Source organism: Acanthochromis polyacanthus, chromosome 15, assembly GCF_021347895.1.
Source record: "Acanthochromis polyacanthus isolate Apoly-LR-REF ecotype Palm Island chromosome 15, KAUST_Apoly_ChrSc, whole genome shotgun sequence".
NCBI classification, from domain to species: domain Eukaryota; kingdom Metazoa; phylum Chordata; class Actinopteri; family Pomacentridae; genus Acanthochromis; species Acanthochromis polyacanthus.
Window position 1 is genome coordinate 1,704,709 of NC_067127.1, and position 25,079 is coordinate 1,729,787.

The window sequence follows — 25,079 nt, forward strand, 5'->3', positions numbered from 1 at the left end:
GACTCTCCTTACAACAGTTTCTGACAAGTGCTTTGAGAACATCCTTGGTTTGTTATCATCCTAAGAATGTTTCATGGAATAATGTTCTATTATGCATCATCTCAACAACCTCCTCAGAACATTGCAGGAAAAATTGTCCACCTGTGGTTAATATGTCCCATTACAGCAATGTCCTTTAAAAAAAAAAGGCATTCTGTCCTCTGAAGCCTTGATAACATCTTGAAAACATTGTTTGAACGTTCTTCCATCTGACAAACTTGATAACATCCTTTAAACGTTCTTTAAATGCTTCAATTAAAGCATGATGTCTGAATTAAATTATGATAGATGGATAGATGACAAATTGATAGATAGATGGATAGCTAATAGATGGATGATTCGTTCTGGTTGATTATTTGAGGCTATACTCAGCATTTTCTCCTGTACTGGATTTTTTTTTTTTTTTAAAAAAAGGCAATTTAAGACAGATTATTCTAAAACTGCTATTTCTGCTTTTCTGTTTGGGTGGATGGATAAATGGATAATTTCTCCATCCACTGGTTGAAATTCAAGGTATCCAATACTTCCTATGTTACATTTAATAAAAATAAGGAAACTGATATGCAAAATAACGTGTTAATAGTAGGAGAAATAAGGGTCAAAAATCATGTTAGTATTTGCATTATAAACAGCATTACAATAGAAATAATAAGGGGTGCTTAAAAGCCAGGATTAATCTCATAGGAATGTGATTTGAAATGATAAATATCCTTTAACCACTCTTTGAACATGAGATTAAACTGTTTTCTTTATCAGGACTTGAAGGAAACGTTGTGGGAACGTTCCCTGGTGGTTGTGGGGATGTGACATGTTTCTGGACCGTCTTCAACGGGATACTGAAGGAAGGAGGGGAGACGAGGATGATAAATGTGCACGGACACACAGCGAGAGAAGAGGGAGAGACGCGCACAGAGGAAGAGGAGGGAGCTGATCTACGGTCAGTGTGTTCGAGACGGAGAGACCTGCGGACACACACTCTCACTCTCTCACACACACTCGAGCGAGAGAGAGAGCGAGCGAGGGGGGAGAGCGAAGAAGAAGAAGAAACGGGAAGGGGAAGAATGAGGAAGAAGTCCGCCGAGCTGCGCGCCTCGTCCCAACCACCGCTGCGGGTTTGCTGATGAAGCAGCGCGCCGGTCACCCGATCATACAGGTCAGTCCGGGCGCTCCGCATGGAAACCAGCAGCCAGGAAACAACAGCGGCAACAAATAAAAAGCTGCCAGTGCATGGGAATCCGGACTCTTCTCCCCTCCTCCTGTGCGTCTCGCTCGGTGGATCCGCCGTCTTGGCTGGCGTATAAGAGCTCCCTGCGTCTCCATTAGCATTCCCCACTGCTGGCTTACCTCTACTACTACTACTACCACTCCTCCTCCTGCTCCTTCTCCTCCTCTCACTCCTGCTAGTATCACTAGTGGAGCTGGGCTTTTTTCTTTTCTTTTTTGCGTTTTTTACACACTACTGACTGGACCTCCGGATTGGATAAAAAGACAGAAAAGGTAGGACGCGGTGCAGTTTTCTGGGTGCGTTTTCAGCGGGGATAATCGTGCTCGTAGAGATGAATTGCGGGGGGTCTTGTGCCTCAGTTGCGCGCCATTGTGTGGGGAAAAAGCGAGTTTGGAATGGGATGCGCAAAAAGCCTCTCAACGAAGCCCCGCTTTGGAGACGTGAAAGCGCCATGCGTCGGGAGGGTTTTTTGGATGCGATGTGGAGACGATGTTTCCTCACCCTCATCCTCCCCCACCACTGCGCCTTTCCTCCTCTGTGGTTTGGGAGGACCGCTGGTGTTTTAGAAACCGCTGATGGGGAGGTGTTTGGCCAATTCTGATAAAATGAACAGCCGGTTAAGGCACCGCTTCAGGCTGCCTTCTTTTTGGCTCTGTTGTTTTTTATTTTCTCTCCTCGCCCTCACTCCGACCTCTCACTCCCTGCCTCACTTATTTATAGAGGAGTAATGATTAAGGATGCAGAGCACGTTCAGATAACCACTCTCACACCTTTTTTTCCCTCTTGTTGTACGCGCTCAGTGTGGAAGTTGGTGACAAATATGCGCAGCGCCGGTTAAATCTCCCTTTAAATGGGGTTTAAAGGATGCCACATTTGCGCAGTTGTGCAGGTTCTCTAGCCTTTGCACCAGTTCATTTTGGGGAGCTTGTGGAGAGCTTTTGCGCATCAGTGCAGAGCAGGTTGGGGAGGAAATCTTGGATCTCCAGATTGGGTTTGTACAGTAGTCTGGATTAGATTTTTCCTCTCAGTGTTTGGAGAAAGATTTTTCTCACATCAGTCAGTGCTGACTGTAAAGCCGGCAGACCACATATTAGAGCAGGCAGCAGACAGCGGCTTTTCATTCCCCCTGATGTGACACTACAAACGCTTCATCTTGTGAGGAGGCGCTTGGCACATGCAGACAGGTACCATCAAGGCTTTCCAGGCAATTCTCTTCCAGCTGACTTCAGTCGGGGGCTTTTTGAGCATGACACAGGAACTGGAGCTGCTCCACTGTGGATGATGTGAAATATTTATATGGCAATGGAAACAAAAAAGAAACTCAGCCAGGGGTCTCTCTCTTTTTTACTGCTTTATTTACCCTCCAGCTGTTGGTGCAGTCAGTTATTGAGGGGAGAGGGTTAGGATGTTGGGATGCAGCCGTGATCCTTCGCTTCAGGAGCCTCATCAGCTCAGATCATCAGCTCAGGTTTGCGTAAAGCGATGTATTGTCTAATAATAAAGAAAGAGCTGAACTTTTTCCAGATCTGAGCCAGATTCAGGTCACCTCTCAGTGGGCCTGCATGAGCCGGTGATTCGGCTGCTTTTAACCGGGCTGAGGGAGAATCTGCCACACACACATGAGCACACGAGTTCCTGCAGACGCTGTGACGACCGCTGGGTCACTACGCTGTAAATAAGTCAGGGGCTGAGCTGCACTCTGGTTGGAGCCCCGGCAGCGTTGCATAATGCATGTAGTGTGTGACTACTGTCAAAAATTCTAATTCCAAATCTCTTTTTGGTTATTTTTTGTCATATTAGAGGATGCTAGCATCGAAATGTCTGCCTTGCTGTCAGGTTGTTACGTGAGGCTATATTACAAATCATATTTGTGATTAAAGACGAAAACTCATTTTCACCCCACAGTGAGATCATTTCTAAGATTTTCCTTCAGATTCCATATTCCCACGCACCAAAAAGTTGTTCTTCCTCTTTCTGCAAGAGGGACCCTGTTCACTACAGTTTACAGTAAACAGGCTGCTCTTATGGAAAGGACAGGTCACATCATGATTCTGCAATGTCAAGTGAAAAATGCAAAGGAGATGCACATCATTTAGCTCCTTGCAGCATTTTTCCAGCCCTTTAAATCAAATAGAACCTCCTTAAAATATCCCTTATAAATGCCAGGAAATTCCAGTTATTTAGTGCACTAACGCTCAAGTATAGCAGTCCTGCGTAGAATGTCAGTTAAGCTGCTGCTCAGATGAGTCAGTTGAGCAGCTAATGAGCTAATAGGTGGGAAGAGTTCATCCATTAAAATCAATATGCAGATTGGTGGGTTCCCAGCATCCATCATGGCCTGGTCGTAGTTCTGCTGATGGGTTAATAAGTGCGACCTCCACCGTCGGTGTAAGTCCTCAGGTTAATACGTGGCTCTGCTGCTGCTACATTACGTACACGTCTGGTTCAGTGCAGCTGTAATGCAGATAACATCACAACGCAAACCAGATTCCTGCAAACCGGGTCGACTCGCCTGCTCTTCGTATGTTGTTTTATTCAACAACGTGTGGAGAACAGCTGCTCTCAGGAGCAGAACTACAGCAGGGCTCCAGTCAGATGTATATATTGTCCATCTTTAGGGGAAATGAACCACTAATTCTGCCAGGTTGACACAGATGTTAGCTCAGTTAAATGGACTAGTTCTGTCACAGTAATGCAAGTAGATCATCGGTGATCTTTGTAAGAGAAATGTAAGGATCTGATGGAGGCTCAGTTTTGGCGGCAGGACAGAAAAAGGAAGTTTTACCAGGATAAACGGAGACACTCACAAACCTGCGAATGTCGTGTTAATCCCTGATAAACACGGCCAGAGGTAACTCTACCTTCATGATAGAAGCAGCGGTGTTTACAGGAAACACTGGCAGCTTTCAGGAGTCAGCGGTTGATAAGCTGCAAGTAGCGAGCTCAGTGATAAAGTATGCATGAATCCAAACATGTAGTGAAGCATGGTATAGTGATAAGCATGTAAACAGAGTATTCAGGTCACATCAGCTAAATTTTTAATGCATGTTTGTGTCAGGATGCGTCACAGTTTAGGCCCTTTGGTTTGTAGCTGTGTGGCTTGATGATGTTAAATGGAACCACCTGCAAAGACCAAATTATTATAGAGCCTCTGCACGGGTTGGATTAAACCAACAGACAAGCAGAATATTGGATTTTATTGGCTCTAATTTTGTCTAAATCTAGCCCTTAAACCACTTGATACATGTTTGTGGTCCCCAGCTAGTAGCTAACTTTGCCGACAGTTTGGTGTATATTCTGTCTTGCTAACTGCTGATGTGTCCTGCTGAAAACAATTTTTTTTCTCTTTTACAGCAAAACAATGTGACAAAATTGCAGGAAGTGAAACCAAAACAGAGCCGTGAGTTCCTAAAATGCTCACTGGAGCTGTGGGAATTTGCTGTGTAACCCTTTCGTTATGATTGGCATTTGACCTACCGAGGCAAACATGAAGCTACCACGACGTTTGACAGTTTGCTAGCTGCACAAAACGGGTTAAGTTGAATGCTTAAAAACAGAGTAAACCCTCTGAACTCTGAGGAGTTTCTGGATGTTTTCACCTTGTTAGTTACTCTGGATTTATTTTTCACTTTGGTTTCAAATCCTGGAAGCAAAAATTATGGAATATAAAACATGGAAATGGCACCACCATGAGCAGAAGTAGCTAGAACTCAAATCTTTTGTACAGTTGGGTGCAGTTCTAATGTTGTAAATCATACAAAAGAAATCTGAAGTTAAATTTCTTTCACTACTTATTTCCCCCCAAAATGGAAAACTTGAATCAACCCTCGTATGTGTTAACCAATGCTGGCTCACAAAATGGTGGCAGAACATGCTGTACATATTTAATTACTTATATATATTTATTTTTCATGCTTTTCCTGTCTGCGCCGTGTGAACACTGCCTGCTGTTCATCCCAGATCCCTGAATTTCTGTCACGTAATCGTTTTTTTGCAGCCGAGTCACAAACGGCATCATATTTGCACTTTATTTTTAACATAATCTGGTGCTAACAGTTTATTTTTGTTGAATTTTTAAATGAAACTTTTAGAATAAAGTCTGATTTTAAGCTTAGATTTGCTTTTTTTTTTTTATCAAGTCAGGATGTCACAGATGAGCAGTTCAAGGACCGTTTGAAAGTTGAAAATGCATCATTTTTTTCAGATTTTACAGTTTTTGACTCGGACAAAAAGTGGAATTTTTGTGATTTAAAAAAAAAATAAAAAAATGAACGTGCCTTTAAATCTCACTGCTGGATTTCTGGTTTCAGAGGGTTAAACTTTTCAGGAAGATTGACGATAGAAATAATCAAGTCACACGCCTCTTATGGAAACCATGGTAGGTATGTTCACCCATCTGCTGGTTCCACTGGTTAAACCACCAGCAGGTATGTGCAGCACACACAGCTGAAGATCACTTTGCCTGTGGTTACTTCTTCACCCTTCAGTGAGTGAGAGCTGTAGATAAGGGAAGTCATGCAACTTTTTTCTGCTTCAATGATTGGTTCAGTTTTTTTATTTTTAGATTGCACAGCCCCTGTTAGTCTCCTGCTCTTTCCTCATCCTCGTCCTCCCACGTGTTCGTGCCTGTTCGCCGCGTCCCGTGTAGACAGACGGACAGATAGCGAATAGACGGACACAAAGACGGACAGCAGGGGTTAATCCTGTGTATTACGGTGCCAGCCTGATAACGTCCTCCTCTCCAAGTGTAATAATATGACAAGACATCTTGGCTGGAGGATTGTCTGGCGGGCAGATCCAGGCTAAAAGAGCTCAACATCACTCTAATGACGATAAACGCGGACCATTAATCTTCGGTTGTTTGCAGGGGCTGCTGTGCGAGTCTGTTTTGTCCGGCACACAGTGGAAGGTCCCTGCGGTGTTATTTCATTAGCAGAGGTGAGAGTATGTTAGGCTAGCTTTCTTTATCTTCTACTCCCTTTCTCTTCCCTCTCTTCCTCCCACGCGCTCCCCCTTTGGATTTACTTCTCCATATTTCTCTCTCCCTTGCACTCACTGTTTTAAATATTTCATCGCTGCTTCTTGTCCCGTAGTGAAGAAAATGCATCTCAGGAGAAGCAGGCCGAGGCGTTCCTTCTGCAGCACACGGTTCATTTTCACAGGCGCACCCGTGGTCAGCATCTTCTCTTTTTTTAAAATTGTTTCACCACGACATCATCCGCAATGATGGCAGTTTCCGTGCATGGTCTAGTTTCAGATGAACATTAGTGGTTTATGCACTCCCCCGTCGTCTTCTGCTTTCTCTGCTGCTCTAATCAGCTGTCTTCTTTCCACCTTTGGGTGCTGCCTTCAGAGGCTCCAGAGGAATGACAGTACTGGGGCAGAGAGAGAACAGCTTGCCTCACTGCAGCACATGGTTTTGGTTCTCCCAAACTTTATGCTTTGCTTGTTTTAGCCTCTGGGGAGGAAGATTCACTGGTCCAGTTTGGAGTTTCATTCTGAGTCATTTCTGGGCTGACTCGTCTTCTGTTGTGCTCCTCTTGAACTGAAGCCAAGTTTTTGAGGTCACAACACCAGAGAGAACCACGGCGGGACATTCTGCAACCTGATATTTCAATTACCAAATCCAAAATAGCAGCCACTGTTGAGCGGTTAAGTCTTGTTAACAGCAGCCGCATAAACACACGCTGTCGTTTGGTAGCGGCCGGCGCATTAATTCTTCCTCCATCAAAATCCCCGTAATGATCCTGTTTGCAGGGAGACACCTGCAGCTTGGCATTCGTGCAGGATGTGTTTCTGCAGCATGTAAACGGTGTAAACAGAACATTTAATTATCTCGGGTCAACTCAAGTGTAATCTTCTGATTAAGTGTAAAGAAACCAAGATTGTACGAGCGAGCTTTATCAAGGTTTTCTGTTCGCGAGGATGAATTTTAAGCGAGCCAGAAGAAAGAAGGGAACACAAAGCAGAGCGCTGACTTTGAATTAGTGAGTAAGCTGTATTTTATGTGAGGATATTCTGACAATATTCAGCATATAGGGGCTTATATTAAGGAGAGTCAAGCCTACAGGTACAGCAGGAGAAAGACTTGTTTAAAATGAACAAACTAGCTTCAAAACAACCAAAAAAACTCTGCATATTGTGCCACTTAGAAGATACTTCAACCTTCATGGGTTTGTCTGGCATTGTTATGCCAAATCATCCATTCATCCAAGGCTTTTCATTCTCTATTTACTCTGTTCAGGGTCCCGTCAGAATGGCACCAATGCAGTGAATCACCATTTGATTGGGTAGGCACAGAGGAAACACTAGATAATGAGCAATAAAGGCTGTAGGTTTTAACTAGAATTTGTTTCCAGTATGTGGTATAAATCACATCTTGTACACTAGAGCTGCACAGTGACATGGACATATTACGGTAAAATTCAGCATGAACACTTAAAGGCAGATAAGACGCCGGATACTGCTCAGACCCCAGGATGCATGCATGGACAGGGACTGCGTTTGCTTGTTCTGAGACTTGTGAAGTAGGTCAAGGTTTGCCCCGGCTGTGGCTATTGTCAGGACTGTCTAGCCGAGCCTGTTCAAGGGGAATGACGTCTACAGTTTGGTCTGAAAATGCCGCACAGAACAAGCTGCTGAAGTTTTTTCATTCTGCCAGGTAAACGTGTACATTTGAAAAGCACTGCAGAAGGTAGAAGGTATGTTTACTGCAGGAGAGGCTCCATGTTCATATGTGCGTCTGTAGAGATCAGCAATTTGTCAATAATCCAACATCAACATGCAACCCTAATGCATACATGCACTGTACCTAGAATCCAAAAGTAAATTAGATTTGGTACATGGGTGTTTTTGTCCCTGTGCGGAGCTCTGCTGCCTGTTTCCAGTCTTTATTTTCAGCCAAAATAACCAACTTATGGATGTAGCTTTGTATCTGATATGACAGCGGTGTCAGTCTTGTCACAGAACTTTTGGCAAGAGAATAAAAATGCCAAACTTTTACCATAAAATTCTCCATATCCATGCAGTATATTCAGTGCAAAATGGAAAATCATTTTTGAAAGGCAGTCATGATAACACAGTTCCATTCCAGCTCCATAAATACTACTAAGAAGCACAAATGTTTACACCAATAATGTCAACCTCGCTATTCCTATTAGTTAAAATGCAAAAAATGAAATAAATGCACAACTTTCCTTGCTTTCCCACCCCTCCCTCTTCTCCCATCCCTCCCCCTTGCCCTCTTCTGTCCTTCTCAACCCGCCCGGCCAGCAGGCAGATGGGTCCCCCCTATATAGAGCCGGGTTCTGCTCGAGGTTTCTTCCCTGTTAAAAGGGTGTTTTCCTGCCACTGTCTCCTTTGGGCTTGCTCTGGGGGTCAGGCATTTGGGTTCTGTAAAGCGTCTTGAGACGAGTTGACTGTAATTGACGCTATATAAATAAAATTGAATTGAATTGAATTGAACATTTGCTATTAGACCCCAACTGGTACCACGTCTCATTATAATGATGTCTTAGCTTGGAAGGAAGTTATGGGATTTACCACTGACAGCTAATTTAGTATTTATGTTATGTTGCAATTTTACACACTTTGATAAAGATACAATTAGCATTTACTTTTTTTTTTTTTTTTTTACATTTTTATTCACACATTTCTGTTTTTGTCCATTCGGTGTGGATCATTCCACCGTATTTACTGTTCCATTGGTTTTATTTTTCAAGACTTCACCTCCTCCACTGGTGCTGTGAAGCTAAAGAAAACGCACTCTATTGTATGGAGAACCGCTGGCTCAGGGGGTTCTGTTTAGCCATTAGCCTGTGAGGGAAAAGTGACCTCCTTAAGTGGGGAAAAAAAAAATCCCAAAGCACACTGCATTATTGATTGCTTGGAAATGCCACATAAAGCCACACAAAAGGCCGTGGAAGGCAAGGAGCTGCTGGCTCCCATTAACCAGGAGGAAAATGTTTGGTTATGAGCTTAGCGAATTGAAGTTAAATTAAGCAGACATGTTTTTTTATTTTTATTTATTTTTTTATAAAGTTGACTTTCGTAATGTTTGAGCAAAAAAGCTCTCAGACCACAGCTGAGCCCACTCTGAACACATCAGCCAAACCGAACACTTGTCACCCTCGGTTTGTTTAACCCAAATATTTAAATGTGCTGCTGGTGAACTGATATTGCATTACACAGTAACTGATTTATGCAGCAAGTGTCTGTCAGCACCATTAGGCAAGGCACACACATACTGTCTACAGCACATATTGCATGTCTTCAGTGAACATGTGCACATTGATTACATCCCTGGTGGATTCTGTGTTCATTTAGCTTTAAATAGTGTCAGTGCCTTATGACTTCTGCGTGCAATGTGTTTGAAAATTTAATTCAAGTTGTTGGACGAGTTCCAGCTTCATATAAAATGAGTATTTGGGTAGGAAAGCACCGATGTAACCATCGATGCCAGGTTAATTGTGCTGCGTTTGCATGTAAGGGTGCAAACGGTTAATTAGTGGGAAATGGATGGTGAAGTGCAGGGAAGTGTTTGGTTTGTTTTGGGTCTTGGTTCTCGTTATTGATTCATTAATTACTGCTTGTGTGTGCAGTCGTGCTTTCTCTTTAATTTCTACAAAGTGGTAGAGGGGGAGGACCGTTATCCTGTATGTTGTTGGCGGCAACCTAGATGGCACACACTAACATCATGACAGACCACAGCAGCTCAGTTTTGGTCTTGGTAATGAAATTCAGAAATGGAGTTAATTAGATGCTCAACTAATTTTGGAAAATCTTTGGTGTCTTCGTAGACTTTCTATCAAGATGGAGGAATCCTCTGTAGCTTCACCTACAGGTTGCCTAAATAGCAGTTTTAAATCTCAGTGTCTCGGCTCCAGCAGTCCTCATTTTGTAGCCTGAATTCTCCCAATTTCCATATTCTAAAATGAGCAATGAGATGGCGCATGAGTAAAGCTGAGACTGGCCGTCCAGACTATGAGCTACATACTTGTCAGTCAGAGCAGCCACACCTTTAATTATGCTCAGGTATAACCCGTAATACAGTCTAAATCTGTGAGTAATATTAAAATTTACCCCTGTGCAGTTGTCATGAATGGGAAATTTAGCTATGGATACCACAACTATTCTTGAACCAAGTTGTAAACATGTTTTTTATTTATTTATTTATTTTTATAGAGGTCTATGGGAAATGACTCGCTTTTGATTTCAGCCTCTAGTGGACGTTTGTGGAACTGCAGGTTTTCTCACTTTCATGTTGACTTAATTTTTAAGCCCTGGTGGTGTAGTTTTGTTCATTTTTATTTTTATTTTTTAGACCTGCTCTCACTTTTTACTTACTCATGACCCATTGGTGTCATTTTTTCAATACACCAGGCTTTTCAGTGACCATTAGTTTTCTGTAGAACTCCCTCAGTGTCTCATAGACACTGTTAAATGTCATTTGCTAGCTGTTTTCTTACCAGCAACCAGTTTTATATTAGATAGAGTGTCAGGTTGTTGCAGATTGGAGAGGTTTACCTTCTAACATGTGGATGAAAATGCAGTAGGTGTTTATTTTAACCTTAATTGTGATATTTCCTGTTATTCTAGTCAAGTAGTTTAGACAATGTGACAAAACACCTGCAACATTTAACTGACTGAGGTTGCCACATCCCAAAATGAAGACACTGTTGTTCTTTTTAATACCTCAGCAGCCAAAAAGTACTTCCCTGTACGTTATAAAATGACAATAAAGGGGCAAACAGTGGGTTAAAACGACTCACTGTGTTGGATTTATTTCTCTTCAAATGAACTACGAAATGCTGTTAAATAAGAGAATTAAACAATTTCAGTATCATAAGTCAAATAATATAAATACTGTCTAGCTCTAAACAGACAGTATGTTCCAATGAGATGCAAATACTGGTGGAAGAAATACACAGAAGAAACATGCAAAGTCTTTGTGGACACTCCTTCACTGTGTGGCAGGGCATTTGCATCTTTCTTTTCTTTTTTTTTTTTTAGCTGCAGAAGAGGATTTGCGTGTGCATTAAGTGGAAGTCTAACCGTAGAATCACCTGGAACCTCGTGCATTTTAGAGCCGACTTTAAATTCCTGATTATACTTTTAGATGCTGCCGGGTCAAACGCTCAGTTATGCTGCTTCCCTGTGAGATGCAATGCTGCTTCTCAGTCATTTTACTGCTGCACACTAAATCATCAAGCAACCGTTTCCCAGGATGTTATCTCTGCTGTAGTTTTAAATCAGCAGATATGTTTTTATAGGAAACATAATGCTGTCCAGATTAATTGGGAGATGTTGTTATGATAATGCATCTGCAGTTTGTTTTGTAATTGCAATTTAAAAAAGAGATGGATGGCGTTTATTATGGTGATGATGATTTCTCTGCCTGAATACAGACACTTAGCCTCTACACAAAGCTATGTATGGATGGATTATTCTCCTTTGTCTATGGAAAATGACCAAAACATCTGCACTTGGCTTGTTATTTGTGGTAACTGTGCTGAATATGTTGTGCGTCAGGCTTCACAGATGTGTTTGCTGACAGATTTTTAACAAATGATGATGTTTCTGCTGTCAGTTTTGCCTTACTTTGTTTGTGTGGAAGCAACTACTTTGAAATTGAGTTACTGATTTGAATTCCCAGTTCTGGGATTTATGCTCTGTGATTGCGAAGGCCTTAAGGCAAGAAAATAAAATTTTCCTTCCACATTTGTTCATGTATTTTATGATGCAGAACAAGGAAAATGTAGACTGTAATTTGAATTACAGTCAAGTCTTTCGGTGATGCCACCAGTTTAGACTGTAGAAAATGGAAAGTATCTGCTTTAACAGACCTGAATGAAATGCAGGTGCAAGATTTATTGCGTTTTGGCCTCCTGAATGAAAAACCAACAGCTGAGAGCTCAAGGCTTTTTAGGAAACGTCTGAAATCACAAAACCAAAGCAGACTCTGTAAAATAAAACGGATCTCAAATGAATACTCAGAATATCACGTTTTTCTCAAGACAGCGAGACATTGGTGAAGCTTTATGGCCGTTTTATGGTTCTGTGCTTTCTTAAAAGACTGTACATTTGGTAGAGTATCAGAAACTGCTCCTTTGAGCTGGAGTTTATCTTTGGTGTGGTTATTTGAACCTGCTGCCCCTAAACGACTACACAAACACTTTACCTGAAACGTTCGCTTTCATTTTTAGGGTGTTGTGTTTTCGAACTTCTGACTACCTCCAGGTGAACTTGGCTGTTTATTTTTTATGTCTTTGAGTGCTGTGTAGTGGCTGGATTGTTTCAGATAAACAGATTTACCCTTTGATTTCTTCACTGTTAGCCAGAAGTTAAACAAATACAGAAACCAAAGTTGTTGTCCATACCGCTCCTTATGGGAAACTGTTTGTTGCAGTTCAGTACTTGCTGTAGAAATCTAGTTTCTCACTATGAGGTGAAAAATCTGTATCTCTATCTGCCGTTACACCTACAGCAGGTTATATCCCAAGCAGTCTCTGGGTGTTTTTTGCTCCTGCCATGTTTTTTACTTGGTGTGAGCAAATCTTTCATTACAACATAAACACCTGCACCTCTATGGAAACGGTACAGGCATAGCTAGAAGAAAACTGAACTTACAAACGTCCTTTGTGCAGTGTCACACTCTTAGGATGCTATATCATTTATAAAAAGAGAAACTGAAAATGTAATTTCCTTTATTATATTTCACATGTACAACATTTACCAAGTGAGTACAGGTGTTACAGTAAAGGGGGAAAATGGGACTCGACATACTTTAGAAGTGTTTTCTGCTTACATTTCCATTTGTTGCCATGCTTGCCTCATATTTACTCTGGGTAAACACTGCCTGCAGTTCAACCCAGTTCAGCCAGAAAGACCCTGAATCGTTGTGACATGATTCTTGGTTCCGGTTGAGTTACGAATAAACTCTTAGCTGGAAAGAAGAGCACAGACTTCTTCATTTACAGACTCTGGTTACTGAAAATGGTTTACTTTTGGCAAGTATTTATAGTACAACATGTAAAATTGACTCTAGTGAGGATAAAGCGGTGTATAGAGAATGGATGGATGGATAAATATTCTGATTTTCAAGCTTGAATTTAGTCAGGTTTTCCAACAGGATGACATGTTACAAATGAATAGCACAAGGAAGTTGAAAATCTAGCAATTCCTTCTGGTTTCTCTGGTAAATGGTGTAATTTTGGACTTTTCTTTTAAAGATTATTTTTCAAACCCAACAGTCCAGTGAACATTCAAAATGAAGGGCTCTACTTTGAACAATATTTATTTTGTCTGTGGCTAATAATAACCTGAATTCTTCTCTCCACAGGTTCCTCATTAATCGTCACCTGACAGAACCAATCTAGACGTCGCCATGGGTCGCTGGGATCGCTCCTCGCTCCTGTCCCCTGCGCTGAGGCTAGCAGTCGTTGTGGTGATTCTCCTCCTTGAGCTCCATCCCTCGTCGGCCGGCGCTCCCCCCGAGCCGAACTTGGGTGGCTCCGTTATGGCGGTGTCCACCAATAAAACTGAGTGCAGCAAGGCCGAGCAGTGTTCAAAGGGGGTGGTGCTACCTGTGTGGGAGCCCCGAAACCCGTCATTCGGTGACAAGGTTGCCCGGGCAACGGTTTACTTTGTGGCTCTGGTCTACATGTTCCTGGGTGTGTCGATCATCGCGGACCGTTTCATGGCTTCAATAGAGGTCATCACGTCACAGGAAAAGGAGATCACTATCAAGAAACCCAACGGGGAAACCACCACTACAACTGTCCGGATCTGGAACGAGACCGTCTCCAATCTGACCCTGATGGCTTTGGGCTCCTCTGCTCCTGAGATCCTTCTGTCCGTCATAGAGGTTATGGGTCACGGGTTTAGCGCCGGTGCGCTGGGCCCCTCCACCATTGTGGGTTCTGCAGCGTTCAACATGTTCGTCATCATCGGGATTTGTGTGTATGTCGTGCCGGACGGCGAGACGAGGAAGGTCAAGCACCTCCGCGTCTTCTTCGTCACGGCCACCTGGAGTATCTTCGCCTACATTTGGCTCTACCTGATCCTGTCGGTGATCTCGCCCGGGGTTGTGCAGGTGTGGGAGGGGCTGCTCACCTTCCTCTTCTTCCCCATCTGCGTGGTGTTTGCCTGGGTGGCCGACCGCCGCCTGCTGTTCTACAAGTATGTGTACAAGCGCTACCGCACCGGCAAACAACGCGGCATGATCATCGAGACCGAAGGCGACCGTCCACTGCCTTCCAAGGTACGGAATTAACATGACTTCTGCCTCTAATATTACCAACAATAATGGTTTATTGGAATATGTTTCCACATGAGTGCCTCCTATAAAAACAACACACTTGAAACTACCATTCTCTTAAATTTTAGCCCTTTAAGCTTGGGTATTACCATATTTCCTCAAATAGAGTAGAATAGAAAAGACTGGCATCCGGCCATTGGCTTAAAAGGCAATTAACTCGACTTCTACCGTTAATATTATCAAAACTAACAACATTGAGCATTACCATGTTTCTTCAAATAGAACAGTAGAAAACATGGGCATTCGTCCACTGCCTGATGGTATGGAATAAACACAACTACTGCCACTGATATGAAAAACCCTAAGAGGTCAAATGGATTTAGTCTCCACACAATAATAAATTACTCCTACAGAGCTAGCATACTTCAAATGCTACTGCTATTCTCTTAAGTTTGTCACAACTTGAGTATTGCTGAATTTCTTCAAATCGAAAAGGGGAATCTGTTAAAGTTTGGGTCTCTGATTTTGGTTGATGCAAATAAAATACAGGTAGACTCCAAATATGGACTGAGGGGGAAAAAGTAATGCCATATACCTGTTTTCTTAGGATATGTTATGTCTGCAAATATTTCACTAGAAATGCAGTACGTCGGAAACATGATTACATCCCAGAACGTAGCATCATGAGTCTGGGTTTGCAGTAGAAAAACTTATGTTTCTAAGACATTATAGAATAGATTTTATTTTATTTTCATTGCCAATTTGCAAAAATAAATTAATCAATAATCTCGTGTGGGATAAATAAAGTGCAAAAGTAGGTAGAAACTGCTAGAAGGCACTCAGGTCCAGTTAGTGTTGGAGTGCAGCTCTAGAAGCTGTTGTTGTGCATGCCTTTTGTGCGGAGTTGTTTTATTTATCTTCAGTGTTAGATTTGCAAAGCTATAACACCATGAGTGGGTGGTTTTTGTGAGGATCCTAGTAGTAGCTAAGATACATGCAAGGAAGAGCCATGAGCTGCTTGTTGTAAAGGCCTGAAGTTGTGCTGAGACCTAACTGCATCCATGGTTTCTCTGAAGTCTGAGTCTTTATATTGATATAGTATTAAAAGCATAATGGAATTGATTTGAAGGAGACAAATGGGAGCAGATTAACGCAAATCTTCATACAAAAAATGCCAAATGCTACTCCTCAAATGGAGGGATTAAGAAGTCAAGGCCTGCCTCAAGTACAGGCATGTCAACCTCTGCAGTTGAGGTAAATAAAGGCTCCGGTCAGTACTGGAGGAAACATGCTATGTTTTGTAGCATTGGCGTTGTGGAGATCTGTATGAATCTTCTTTAGTCTATGTCTGAATTTACCAGTAACTGTTCGCATGGATAGCTTTGGATGTTCTAAATCACTGTAATCCCTGACTATCAAAACATACATGCAGACAGCACCTTTTCTCTATTAGCATATTTATTACAGGCAATATGATGCAAATAACATAATATGGCTCAAAATCATGGCTGCCGCAAGTTGTTTTTGTGATTCCTGCAACTCTTTTCTTGGAGTGCACCAAGTTTCCTACTTTAATGAAAAAGGAAACCTCATTTTTCACCTGGGCTACTTGGAAATGTGTCCCAAAGAAGTCAGAAACACATGCAAAGACAGAGCGGTTTTAAACAAACATCTGGTTTAGCCAAACTAAATTGGAAGATAAAAGCTTAAAATCTCCCATCACAGTTTATAGATTGTCTCACTGATCACACTTTGACCTGCTGTACTTTGGCATAATTCGCACGTACAGTTTTCCTGTCCAATAAGCCATTTATCATCATAGGTTTGCTCACTTTCTGTTTTATCTCCAAATAAAGTGGTTTAGATAATGAGGCTGACCTTTCCTTGTTTACAGCTTGTTTAAACATGTCACAGCTCATCTCTTGGCCTGTTGGGCTTTGTTACTTTGGACATTTTCTTGTTCCCTCACTTCCTGGCACTGTAAAAAGGCTTCATTAGTGCATTATGTAGAATCTTGCAGTCATGTTTGGGACTCGCTTTTGTTGAAGGCGTATCTGTAAGAGAACAGCCATCCAGTGAAAATTAATTAAGCTGGCCTTATTCAAACACACAGTGAAAAAGATAAGGTGTAGGCGGAAGTGAGTTCATGAGTAACGTGTATCTGAAACAATTATCTGCATTACTGAATGGACTTCTGCCAAGGTAAACTGATGCTAGGAAACCTATTATTGCAAACACACACGGATAACTTTTCAAGTATCGCCATGTTTTAATTTCCTGTTTTGATTACGATCTGGTGCTTTGTGTGGAGATGCAGTGCATCCCACTCATCTTAATTAAATTTTCAGTATTGTGGTGCAGGAACATTTATTCACCACTCGGTTCATTCAGAGCGTCTCGTCGTCCAAATTTGAAAATTGCTTGTGTTATTACAGCTTGCAGTCCTGTGATGATATTATTAAGAATCGGTTGCTCCATTAGTACATTAGGAGCACTTTCAACTTCGAGCGAAAGGAAATCATTGAATTAAACCCACTAGTGTTCCTGAGGGAAGAGCTTAATAATTTAGAAGTTTTAAATTGCCATCTTGTTTAAAGCGCTAAAAGACATTTCATCAATAAAATCATTCTCAGGGGAAAATGTGATGGCAACAACAGAAAAACCTCTTTACTCAAGCAGCTGTGAAATAAAGCGACGTTTAAATACTAATGACCAACATATTGTTAACTCATTCATTAAAATCTATGACGCTTACAGTTATCATTTATATTACTTCTTCACCTAAACTGACTTGAATCCTGTAAATCTAAAATACACTACAGACCAGAGCTGCAGAATTATGGCCAAAATTATTATTTTGATCAGTATTGAGTGTGCAGTTATTCATCACATTTATTCACCGATTTTAGGGACAAAAATTCCGGGACTTTTGCATTTGAATAAACAGAGCACTATTTGGCCTCTATTCCTGCTAATGTACAAATCTGCATGAAAGTATGACTTCAAATATCTTGCATTCTGTGCCTCTTGTTGATGCAAAATATGAATAAATAAAACTGTACCCAAACTGGCTCTTTATCCACAGACGCTATAATTTACGAGTGTTAAATAAATTCCTTAAATGCAGCACCGTGCACAGAGAAGCCTCTAGTCTCCACTCAGTTACTGTGGAGCAATCCAATTTAAAAAAAAAAAAAAACACTTTAAATGAAAATATCACAGTCCATGTTGATTCAATTGTGTGTAACCAAAATTGTTATGATTCATGTGCATCACATGAATTGTCCCTACTGCAAACTTGATATTTAATGAAGAATAGTCCCCATTATGACAGTTGAAAACTTATTTTTAAGCATCTTTATTAAGAAAACATGCTGGGGTTGAGTGGTGCTATTGATCACTGCAATAAAACAAAACATTACATCTGTAAGATTAAATAGGATTCACAAAAACTCTACATTTCAGAAATGATTTTACTTGGTATGTGAACCTTCCAGAAAAGCACTTTATGCATTGTTATACTGATCCAAAACCTTGGATCACTGATTGTATTTCCTCCTGCTTCATTTTTAAGGTGGACATTGAGATGGATGGGAAGATGCTGAACTCTCATGGCGTCGACTTCCTGGATGGTCCACTGGGTTTGGATATAGATGAGAAGGACCTGGATGAGGAGGAGACCCGCAGAGACATGGCCAAGATCCTGAAGGAGCTCAAACAGAAACACCCTGACAAGGAGGTCAGTAACAAAGTCAGAGTGATTTATCGCTGCTTCCGCCCCTGCCGGGGTTGTTTTTCCCCTCAGTGTTGTTTCTTGTGCAGGAAATGAAATGACAAAATAATCAGCAGCAGATGATGCACCTTCCATTTGCTTCCATTATCACGGTGATTATGGAGATGAATGCAGCTATTGGTCTCATCACATCCTCGCATTAATTTGATAAAGGTAAATCTAAGGAAGGAAAATTACAAAGGAAACCGAGCACCGATTAAAACAATATGTAAATAGAGAAATAAACACACATAATCTAATTCTGATGTTGCTGTGCATGGAGAAAAGAGATGAATTAGTGTTTGTGTCAGTCCTGTAGTTAAGAGTCTCACAGGGCCGGCCTGTGCCTACACACCGATCAATCACAATATGAAAATTGAATTCACTGACAGGTGGAGTGAAAAACATTGATTATCTCGTTGCAGTGCGATGTTCTACTGGGAGATCTGGTGTCTTGCATTCATGTGGATGGTACTTTGACATGTACCGCCTGTGTAAACACTGTACACCCATCCACACTGCAAGAACTGCCCAGAATGTACTCCTGATCTGCTCAATAACCTGCAGGATGTACCAAAACCATCCCTGTCCATCGAGACCCCACATCTCAAACCACTGGTGTCTGGTGTGTCTGAAAAACTGAGGAGGATTTTCAACAAACACCAGATCCCTGTCTTTTTAAGCCAAATAACACCCTCAGGCAAAGACTGGTCCACCCAAAAGACCCCACACCACACAGCCAGAAGAGCAACCTGGTGTATGCAGTTAAATGCAGTGAGGAATGCTCAGATCTCTACATAGGGGAAACCAAACAGCCACTTAACAAGCACATGGCCCAACACGGGAGAGCCAATTCCTCAGGACAGGATTTGGCAGTCTTCCTTCACCTTAAGGAAGAAGGACACTCATTGTTCTCAATGTTCAGATTTTGGACAGGGAGGACAGATGGTTTGAGAGAGGAGTAAAAGAAGCCATCCATGTCAAAGTAGAGAAGCCATCTCTGAACAGGGATGGTGGTCTGTGACATCATCTTTCACCAATTTACAATCAGGTCCTTTCAAAACTCCCTAAAAGAACTACTCAGCAGACTCATGCTAATAACTACTATTAGCACACGAGGGCTCAGTGACGCATTTCAACGACCCCCACCGATACTCACAACGACCATTGTTGAGTAGTCAGATGAGTTTTGGTATCGGTCGTTGGAATAATAGCCCTGGACACACCTCACAGAGGTTTAAAAGCTGAGGCAACACCAACCACCACCAGAACTGAAGAAGCCTCTTGGATGAGAGGTGAAACGTCTTCAAGGAACTTTCTTAAAGTCCAGTGGATTGATTTAAACTACTTTGGATAACCATGACCTGGATATATGAGAACCTACACAGACATCTCAAACCACTGTCTCCAAAAGATCTGCTGCCGTTGTCCCAGTATGAAACACCCAGAGCTCCCATTCCCCAACGGGTCACAGCTGTTCAGGCAGCAGATTGGAGACTTAACACCAGACACATGGTTTTAATATTGTGGCTGATTGGTGTTTATGCTTTATATAGTCCAGTAATAGCATGTTTTAATAGGTTTTTACGCTTTCACCCTCATCTGTAAATGGATTACCAATGAGGCTCGTTAACCACTTGTTCATGATAAACAAAGTTTTTGCCTCATGCTTTGAAATCAAGTGACACCATCTGCATCTCATAAGAGCTGGATCCCACAGCTCCAAAATTTCCGACTACATCTTCATCTTCTATGCGACCTCTGGAAAGTCATAACCGCTAACCAGAAATTGCCTTCTTTTCAGCCGTTGTTTGCCAGAAGCTTGCCGATTGTTTCTCTGTCCGCTGCCTTCATGCAGTCAGCATTCTGTAAAAAGCAAAAAAATGCTCGGTTTGTTTCAACTACACTTGGGTGCAGTATATCATTGTTTGGGATGTTTAGATGTTTCTTCAAGTAGGAAAAAAAACACAGCTCAGCCTTAGAAATGACTTTATCTGCAGCACATCACCATAGCAATTACTGCTGATTAACGTAACGGCTTATTCACGAGAAGCAGGGTTCCAACATCTAACAGAAACGTATATGTAAATGAGAGCAAACATGATGAATAAGCAGCTACAAGATCATGCTCTCCCTCCTCCATCCCCCTGTTACTAATTACAAACATGAAACACTGGTTTTGCCGCATAAAGTCAGTAACAATTGAAATTTGGCATCAAGAATGTACGTGAAGTCGAGTGCTACTAAATACAGGCATCTCTATAGTGAATTTCATGCTTGTGTGGAGAACACATGCAACTACAGCTTCAGAGGCACTTTCAGTAAAGAATAAATCTCACCTTTGTGTCGCCTGTCAAAGCTTGTTTTGTAAAAAGGAAAAGAAGATGCAGCACTCAACAGCAGCCTGAGACAAACCACACCAAAATGAGATCCATATTTTTTTTTAAATGTTTTCTAAAAGCATTTTGTCTCAGAGAAGAGACTTTGCGGATAAAGAATAAGTGGATGGTTTGGCGTAAAAACTGCATCTGGTTTACTGCAGACAGTTTGACTCATTGTAAGATCACTGTTTTCTGAATGTTTCTAATGTAGGATTCATCTGTGTGACACCACTAGATCTTAGCTTGATGCCAAGTCTTTCTGGAGGAATAACTGACAAAGATAACATCAATATGAGAGTCAAAATGTGGTGCATTTTGGGTGGCACAACATTTTCCAACCACTGCCACGTCTCGTAGTCATGCGAGAGAACATGTTTTTACACTGTTTGCGCCTTTCTATTTTTTCTTCTACCAGGTGGAACAGCTCATTGAGCTTGCCAACTACCAAGTTCTGAGCCAGCAGCAGAAGAGCCGTGCTTTCTATCGCTGCCAAGCCACCCGGCTGATGACAGGTGCTGGCAACATCCTGAAAAAGCACGCCGCCGATCAGGCACGGAAGGCCGTCAGCATGCACGAGGTGCGCTCTGATGCTGGTGACAACGACCCCATCTCTAAGATCTTTTTTGAGCCGGGTTCTTACCAGTGCCTGGAGAACTGCGGCACCGTGGCGGTCAACGTGATGAGGCGTGGCGGCGACCTGGGCAAGACGATTTCCGTGGAGTACCGCACTGAAGACGGCACAGCCAACGCCGGCTCGGACTACGAGTTCACAGAGGGCGTGGTGGTGTTCAAGGCCGGTGAGACGATGAAGGAGATCCGTGTGGGGATCATCGACGACGACATCTTCGAGGAGGACGAGAACTTCCTGATTCACCTTTCCAACGTCAAGGTGTTGGCGTCAGAAGGCGAGGAGCCCGAGGAAGGAGAGTCGGCTAATCACGTGGACTCGGTGGCTTGTCTCGGCTTACCGTCCACGGCAACCGTGACCATCTTCGATGACGACCACGCCGGTATCTTTACGTTTGAGGAGCCTGTATGCCACGTCAGTGAGAGCGTCGGCACCATGGAGGTGAAGGTGCTGAGAACGTCGGGGGCTCGCGGCGTGGTCATGCTGCCGTACAAGACGATGGAGGGAACGGCACATGGCGGCGGAGAGGACTTCGAAGACACTCACGGCGTCCTGGAATTTCAAAACGACGAGATCTTGTGAGTAACTTTTTAACGTCATTATCTTTGTGTTTTCTTGGTTATTTTTCACACTCTGTGTTGGTGTGATGTTGAAAATGTTGTTGCTGGTGATGTGAGAAAGTGAGGGTGCGATGTGGTGGTCACGATGAGCGGCGAGGCGGACTGCTCTGGACGAAATCAACAATCCCCGCCCCTCTGTTTGTTTTATCTTGTCTCTATTTTCTACTTTGACTCATTCATTCTCTCCTTTTACCTTCATCAGTCTATTCGTTCCTCTTTGCTTTGGACTGCTGCTGTTTTAGTCCGCTGTGGGTTTTATTGATTTCTACACCCGGTATTGCTGTACACTCAGCACATTTGCTTTTGAGCTCCTGGATTCAAGAAGTTGGGAGACTGGGTTATTTGTTGGATGGTCGGTGGTTTGAATTTTAATCAGATGGAATGGCAGGACAGGGAAATTGAGTGAGAGGCATTGAAGTGTCTTTTAGTACGACGCGTAATGAAAAACACGGAGAAGCTGGTTTGCTGGAAACGGTACAAGAACTCGATAAACAGCAGGCAAATGCTAAGAAGGAACATCCATCCAGTCGGCTCAATTTGGATGCACAAAAGGTTTCTTCAGAAAAATCCTGTTACCCTTTTAGGTGGCTTTATGCTGTGTGAGAACATCTCAGAGCAGCCACTCATGCAGCCAGCAAGAGGCCTTTTTCTTGTCTTTCTTGGGTGAAAAGGGCTTGAGATTCCATTTAAGTGTCCCTGCTGTGAAATGATGCAGCCTGTAGTTCAAAGCTCTCCCTAGCCAAACCCTTATTATCTGATGGTGATTCACGGTGAGGCCTGTGATTGCTATTTGACCACATTTCAGGAGGCCTTTTACCACTGCAGTGATTTTGCTCTTAGGCAGCTGCTGTGCTCTTCATCCTGACCCACTCACAGTGTGAGAATTAGCTCCAGCTATCAGCCAAATGTTTGCGGAGCGCTGGCCGCTGTGGTTTGGGAGTAAACATAATTTCAGCGTCCTCTTTTGTTCTGTAAATCTGCTATTGTGGAAACTATTGCATTGAATACACACACATATTATGGCCACAAAGTGAATGGGATTTTCTTTCCACGCTTTTATTTTGACACACTGACCCAAGCCTTGACTTTGAATTTGATAGAACTGAAGAATTTCAGGTGTCAGTAAATGGAGAAGTTGTATTTCTTGGGCATTTGGGTCATAATAAATGTTGATTTAACCTTATGAACAGTAGACATCAAGCTTCTTTTGCCATAATTTAGATGATCTATGGTGATATTTTGCGATTGTTTATTTTTTTGGGGGGATTTTTCACTTTTACATGGATGAATCTGTTGATTTGAATCTTTTGTTATCAGACAGTTAAAATGCTATTTTCGGTGTTCAGTGAAAGCTGCGATGCTTTTAACCCGGACAGATTCGCACACATGTTGTTGTGACGTTCTCACAATGAGAGAAATTTCTGCTTTTTGCAAAACACTAAACGAGTCGGAGCCCTTGGTTGTGTGCAAATGAGTGTTTTCTCTAAAACTCTAAATAAGGTGGGCTACTGGTTGCTTACCCACTCTTTTCTTTTTTTTTTTTCCCCACACACATGGGAGGGTGGGCGTGTTCATGATGTCACCATAAATTACTGTTTGCAGCAGAGAAATCTTTACGTGGTGGCCTGTAGGTCTGCTGGGCTTGCAGCTCTAGTGAGAATACAATAATTGACTGTCATTTAAGGCTGGTGTGACTGATTAATGAATCACAACAGACTATTTGCCATATGGTTGTGTGTTTAACGTTAGTTTGTCCACACCAGCACCAACCCACTGACCCTCCTGTTTAACCGATCCCAATATGACAACTTTGATGTCAAGAAGTCGTTTGGAACTGATTCACCACATTTGTTTTAGGTCAATTATAACTTAGAAGTTTTTGTACCGACTTAAAGTTTCAGTGTCTTTGTAATTATCTTTTTTTTGGTTGTTTTTCTTTCCTGCAGGTTTTGTTGGACTGTTTCTGTCGGTTGATCCAGATTACAACCTTCTCCTGTTGGGCTGTTGAGATCTCGAATTTGATATGACTAAAGAAATCTATTCCGCTTGACTGTGTTTAGCTGTGCAATAGGGAGGAGATGAGATGTGGAGATCTTTGTGTGTCCTTCGTTGGCAGCTCCAGTTGTTCACCTTGGAAACCAAAAGTTTTGCTCGCAGTGCTTGTTTGGAAATGTTCAGTTTGTTTGCGAGATGGAAGAAGGGTTGTAATGACGGGAAACTAAGTGTGCTGTGTGATGAATGACTGGGAGGGATGCTGTCTTAGTAACAGTAGTCTAAAACTCTGTGTGTGTCTCAGCCTCTGCTGTTTTTGGTCAGATTTGAAGCAGATGTCTGCAGGGCTGCTGGCTTCTTCAGCCTATGGCAGACTGCATAGTTTCCATAGCTTGTAGCTCTTACAGCCAGGACTAAGTGGGTTTTAATAACACTTTGTCCAAATCAAATGATGGACTGTCCTTCCGGCTATCATGGTTAGTGTGTGTGTGTGTGTGTGTGTGTGTTTCTCAGGGGAAAGACCCACAGGCTGTAAACTACAAAATGCCTGAAGTAAAAAGCATTTTCACCAAATCTATATGAAGGGAGAGCTGTTTTGTTGCCAGAAAAAGCCTCTCACACAGTTAACCACTTCACCTCTAACTGCACCAACAAATCATCGGTGGTCACTTTTTATGAATGGTTAAAAATGGAAGTCGTTGCATAAATTGCAGCCTCATAATGGCAGCTCAGAGACCCTAACTCATGACGTCGTGTCAGTTTGCTGCTGTAGCTCTGTACAACCCCTTTTTTTCAGCATTTTTTCCATCTGTTGCCATAGGAACGTGTGTATGTTTAACAGTTAAACTTTGAATACATTGTAAGGATTTTAAAAAAAAGAAAGAAAACAAACCGCAGCTATTATTTAAACTAAATAGAGCGAGCAGTGCAGCAACTTGTTTTCATACATTTCCATAAAACTCCAAAAATGTTCCCTGAATTAATTGCTCAGCTTTCTTTGTGGAGTAAAAACTTCTACAGTGTTCAGTCCTCAGTGTCTTTGCCAAACCACAACTCTTTGACAAGCTCGTAGACCCACCTTGCAAATATCTAGGACTGTGGAAAATGGCATTTATTACAAACATGTTTGATGTTTTTCCCCAGAAAACATGATGTGTAAACATA

The 25,079-nt window shown here is 42.2% G+C and overlaps 1 protein-coding gene across 4 annotated transcripts in view; it reads left to right on the forward strand.

The window, feature by feature from the left end:
* Positions 1–890: 890 nt before the first annotated feature.
* Positions 891–25,079, forward strand: part of slc8a1b (solute carrier family 8 member 1b) — a 194,156-nt gene continuing 169,967 nt past the window's right edge. For 2 of the 4 annotated variants that reach the window (XM_051959840.1, XM_051959843.1), the window contains exons 1-4: positions 895–1,536; positions 13,605–14,525; positions 18,097–18,261; positions 21,091–21,881. In XM_051959840.1, coding sequence (XP_051815800.1) covers positions 13,650–14,525; positions 18,097–18,261; positions 21,091–21,881 — 1,832 coding nt within the window. In that variant the 5' untranslated portion in view covers positions 895–1,536; positions 13,605–13,649. Of the gene's footprint in view, positions 1,537–13,604; positions 14,526–18,096; positions 18,262–21,090; positions 21,882–25,079 lie in introns of all 4 variants that reach the window. The other 2 variants (XM_051959842.1, XM_051959841.1) reach the window with 2 other exon arrangements.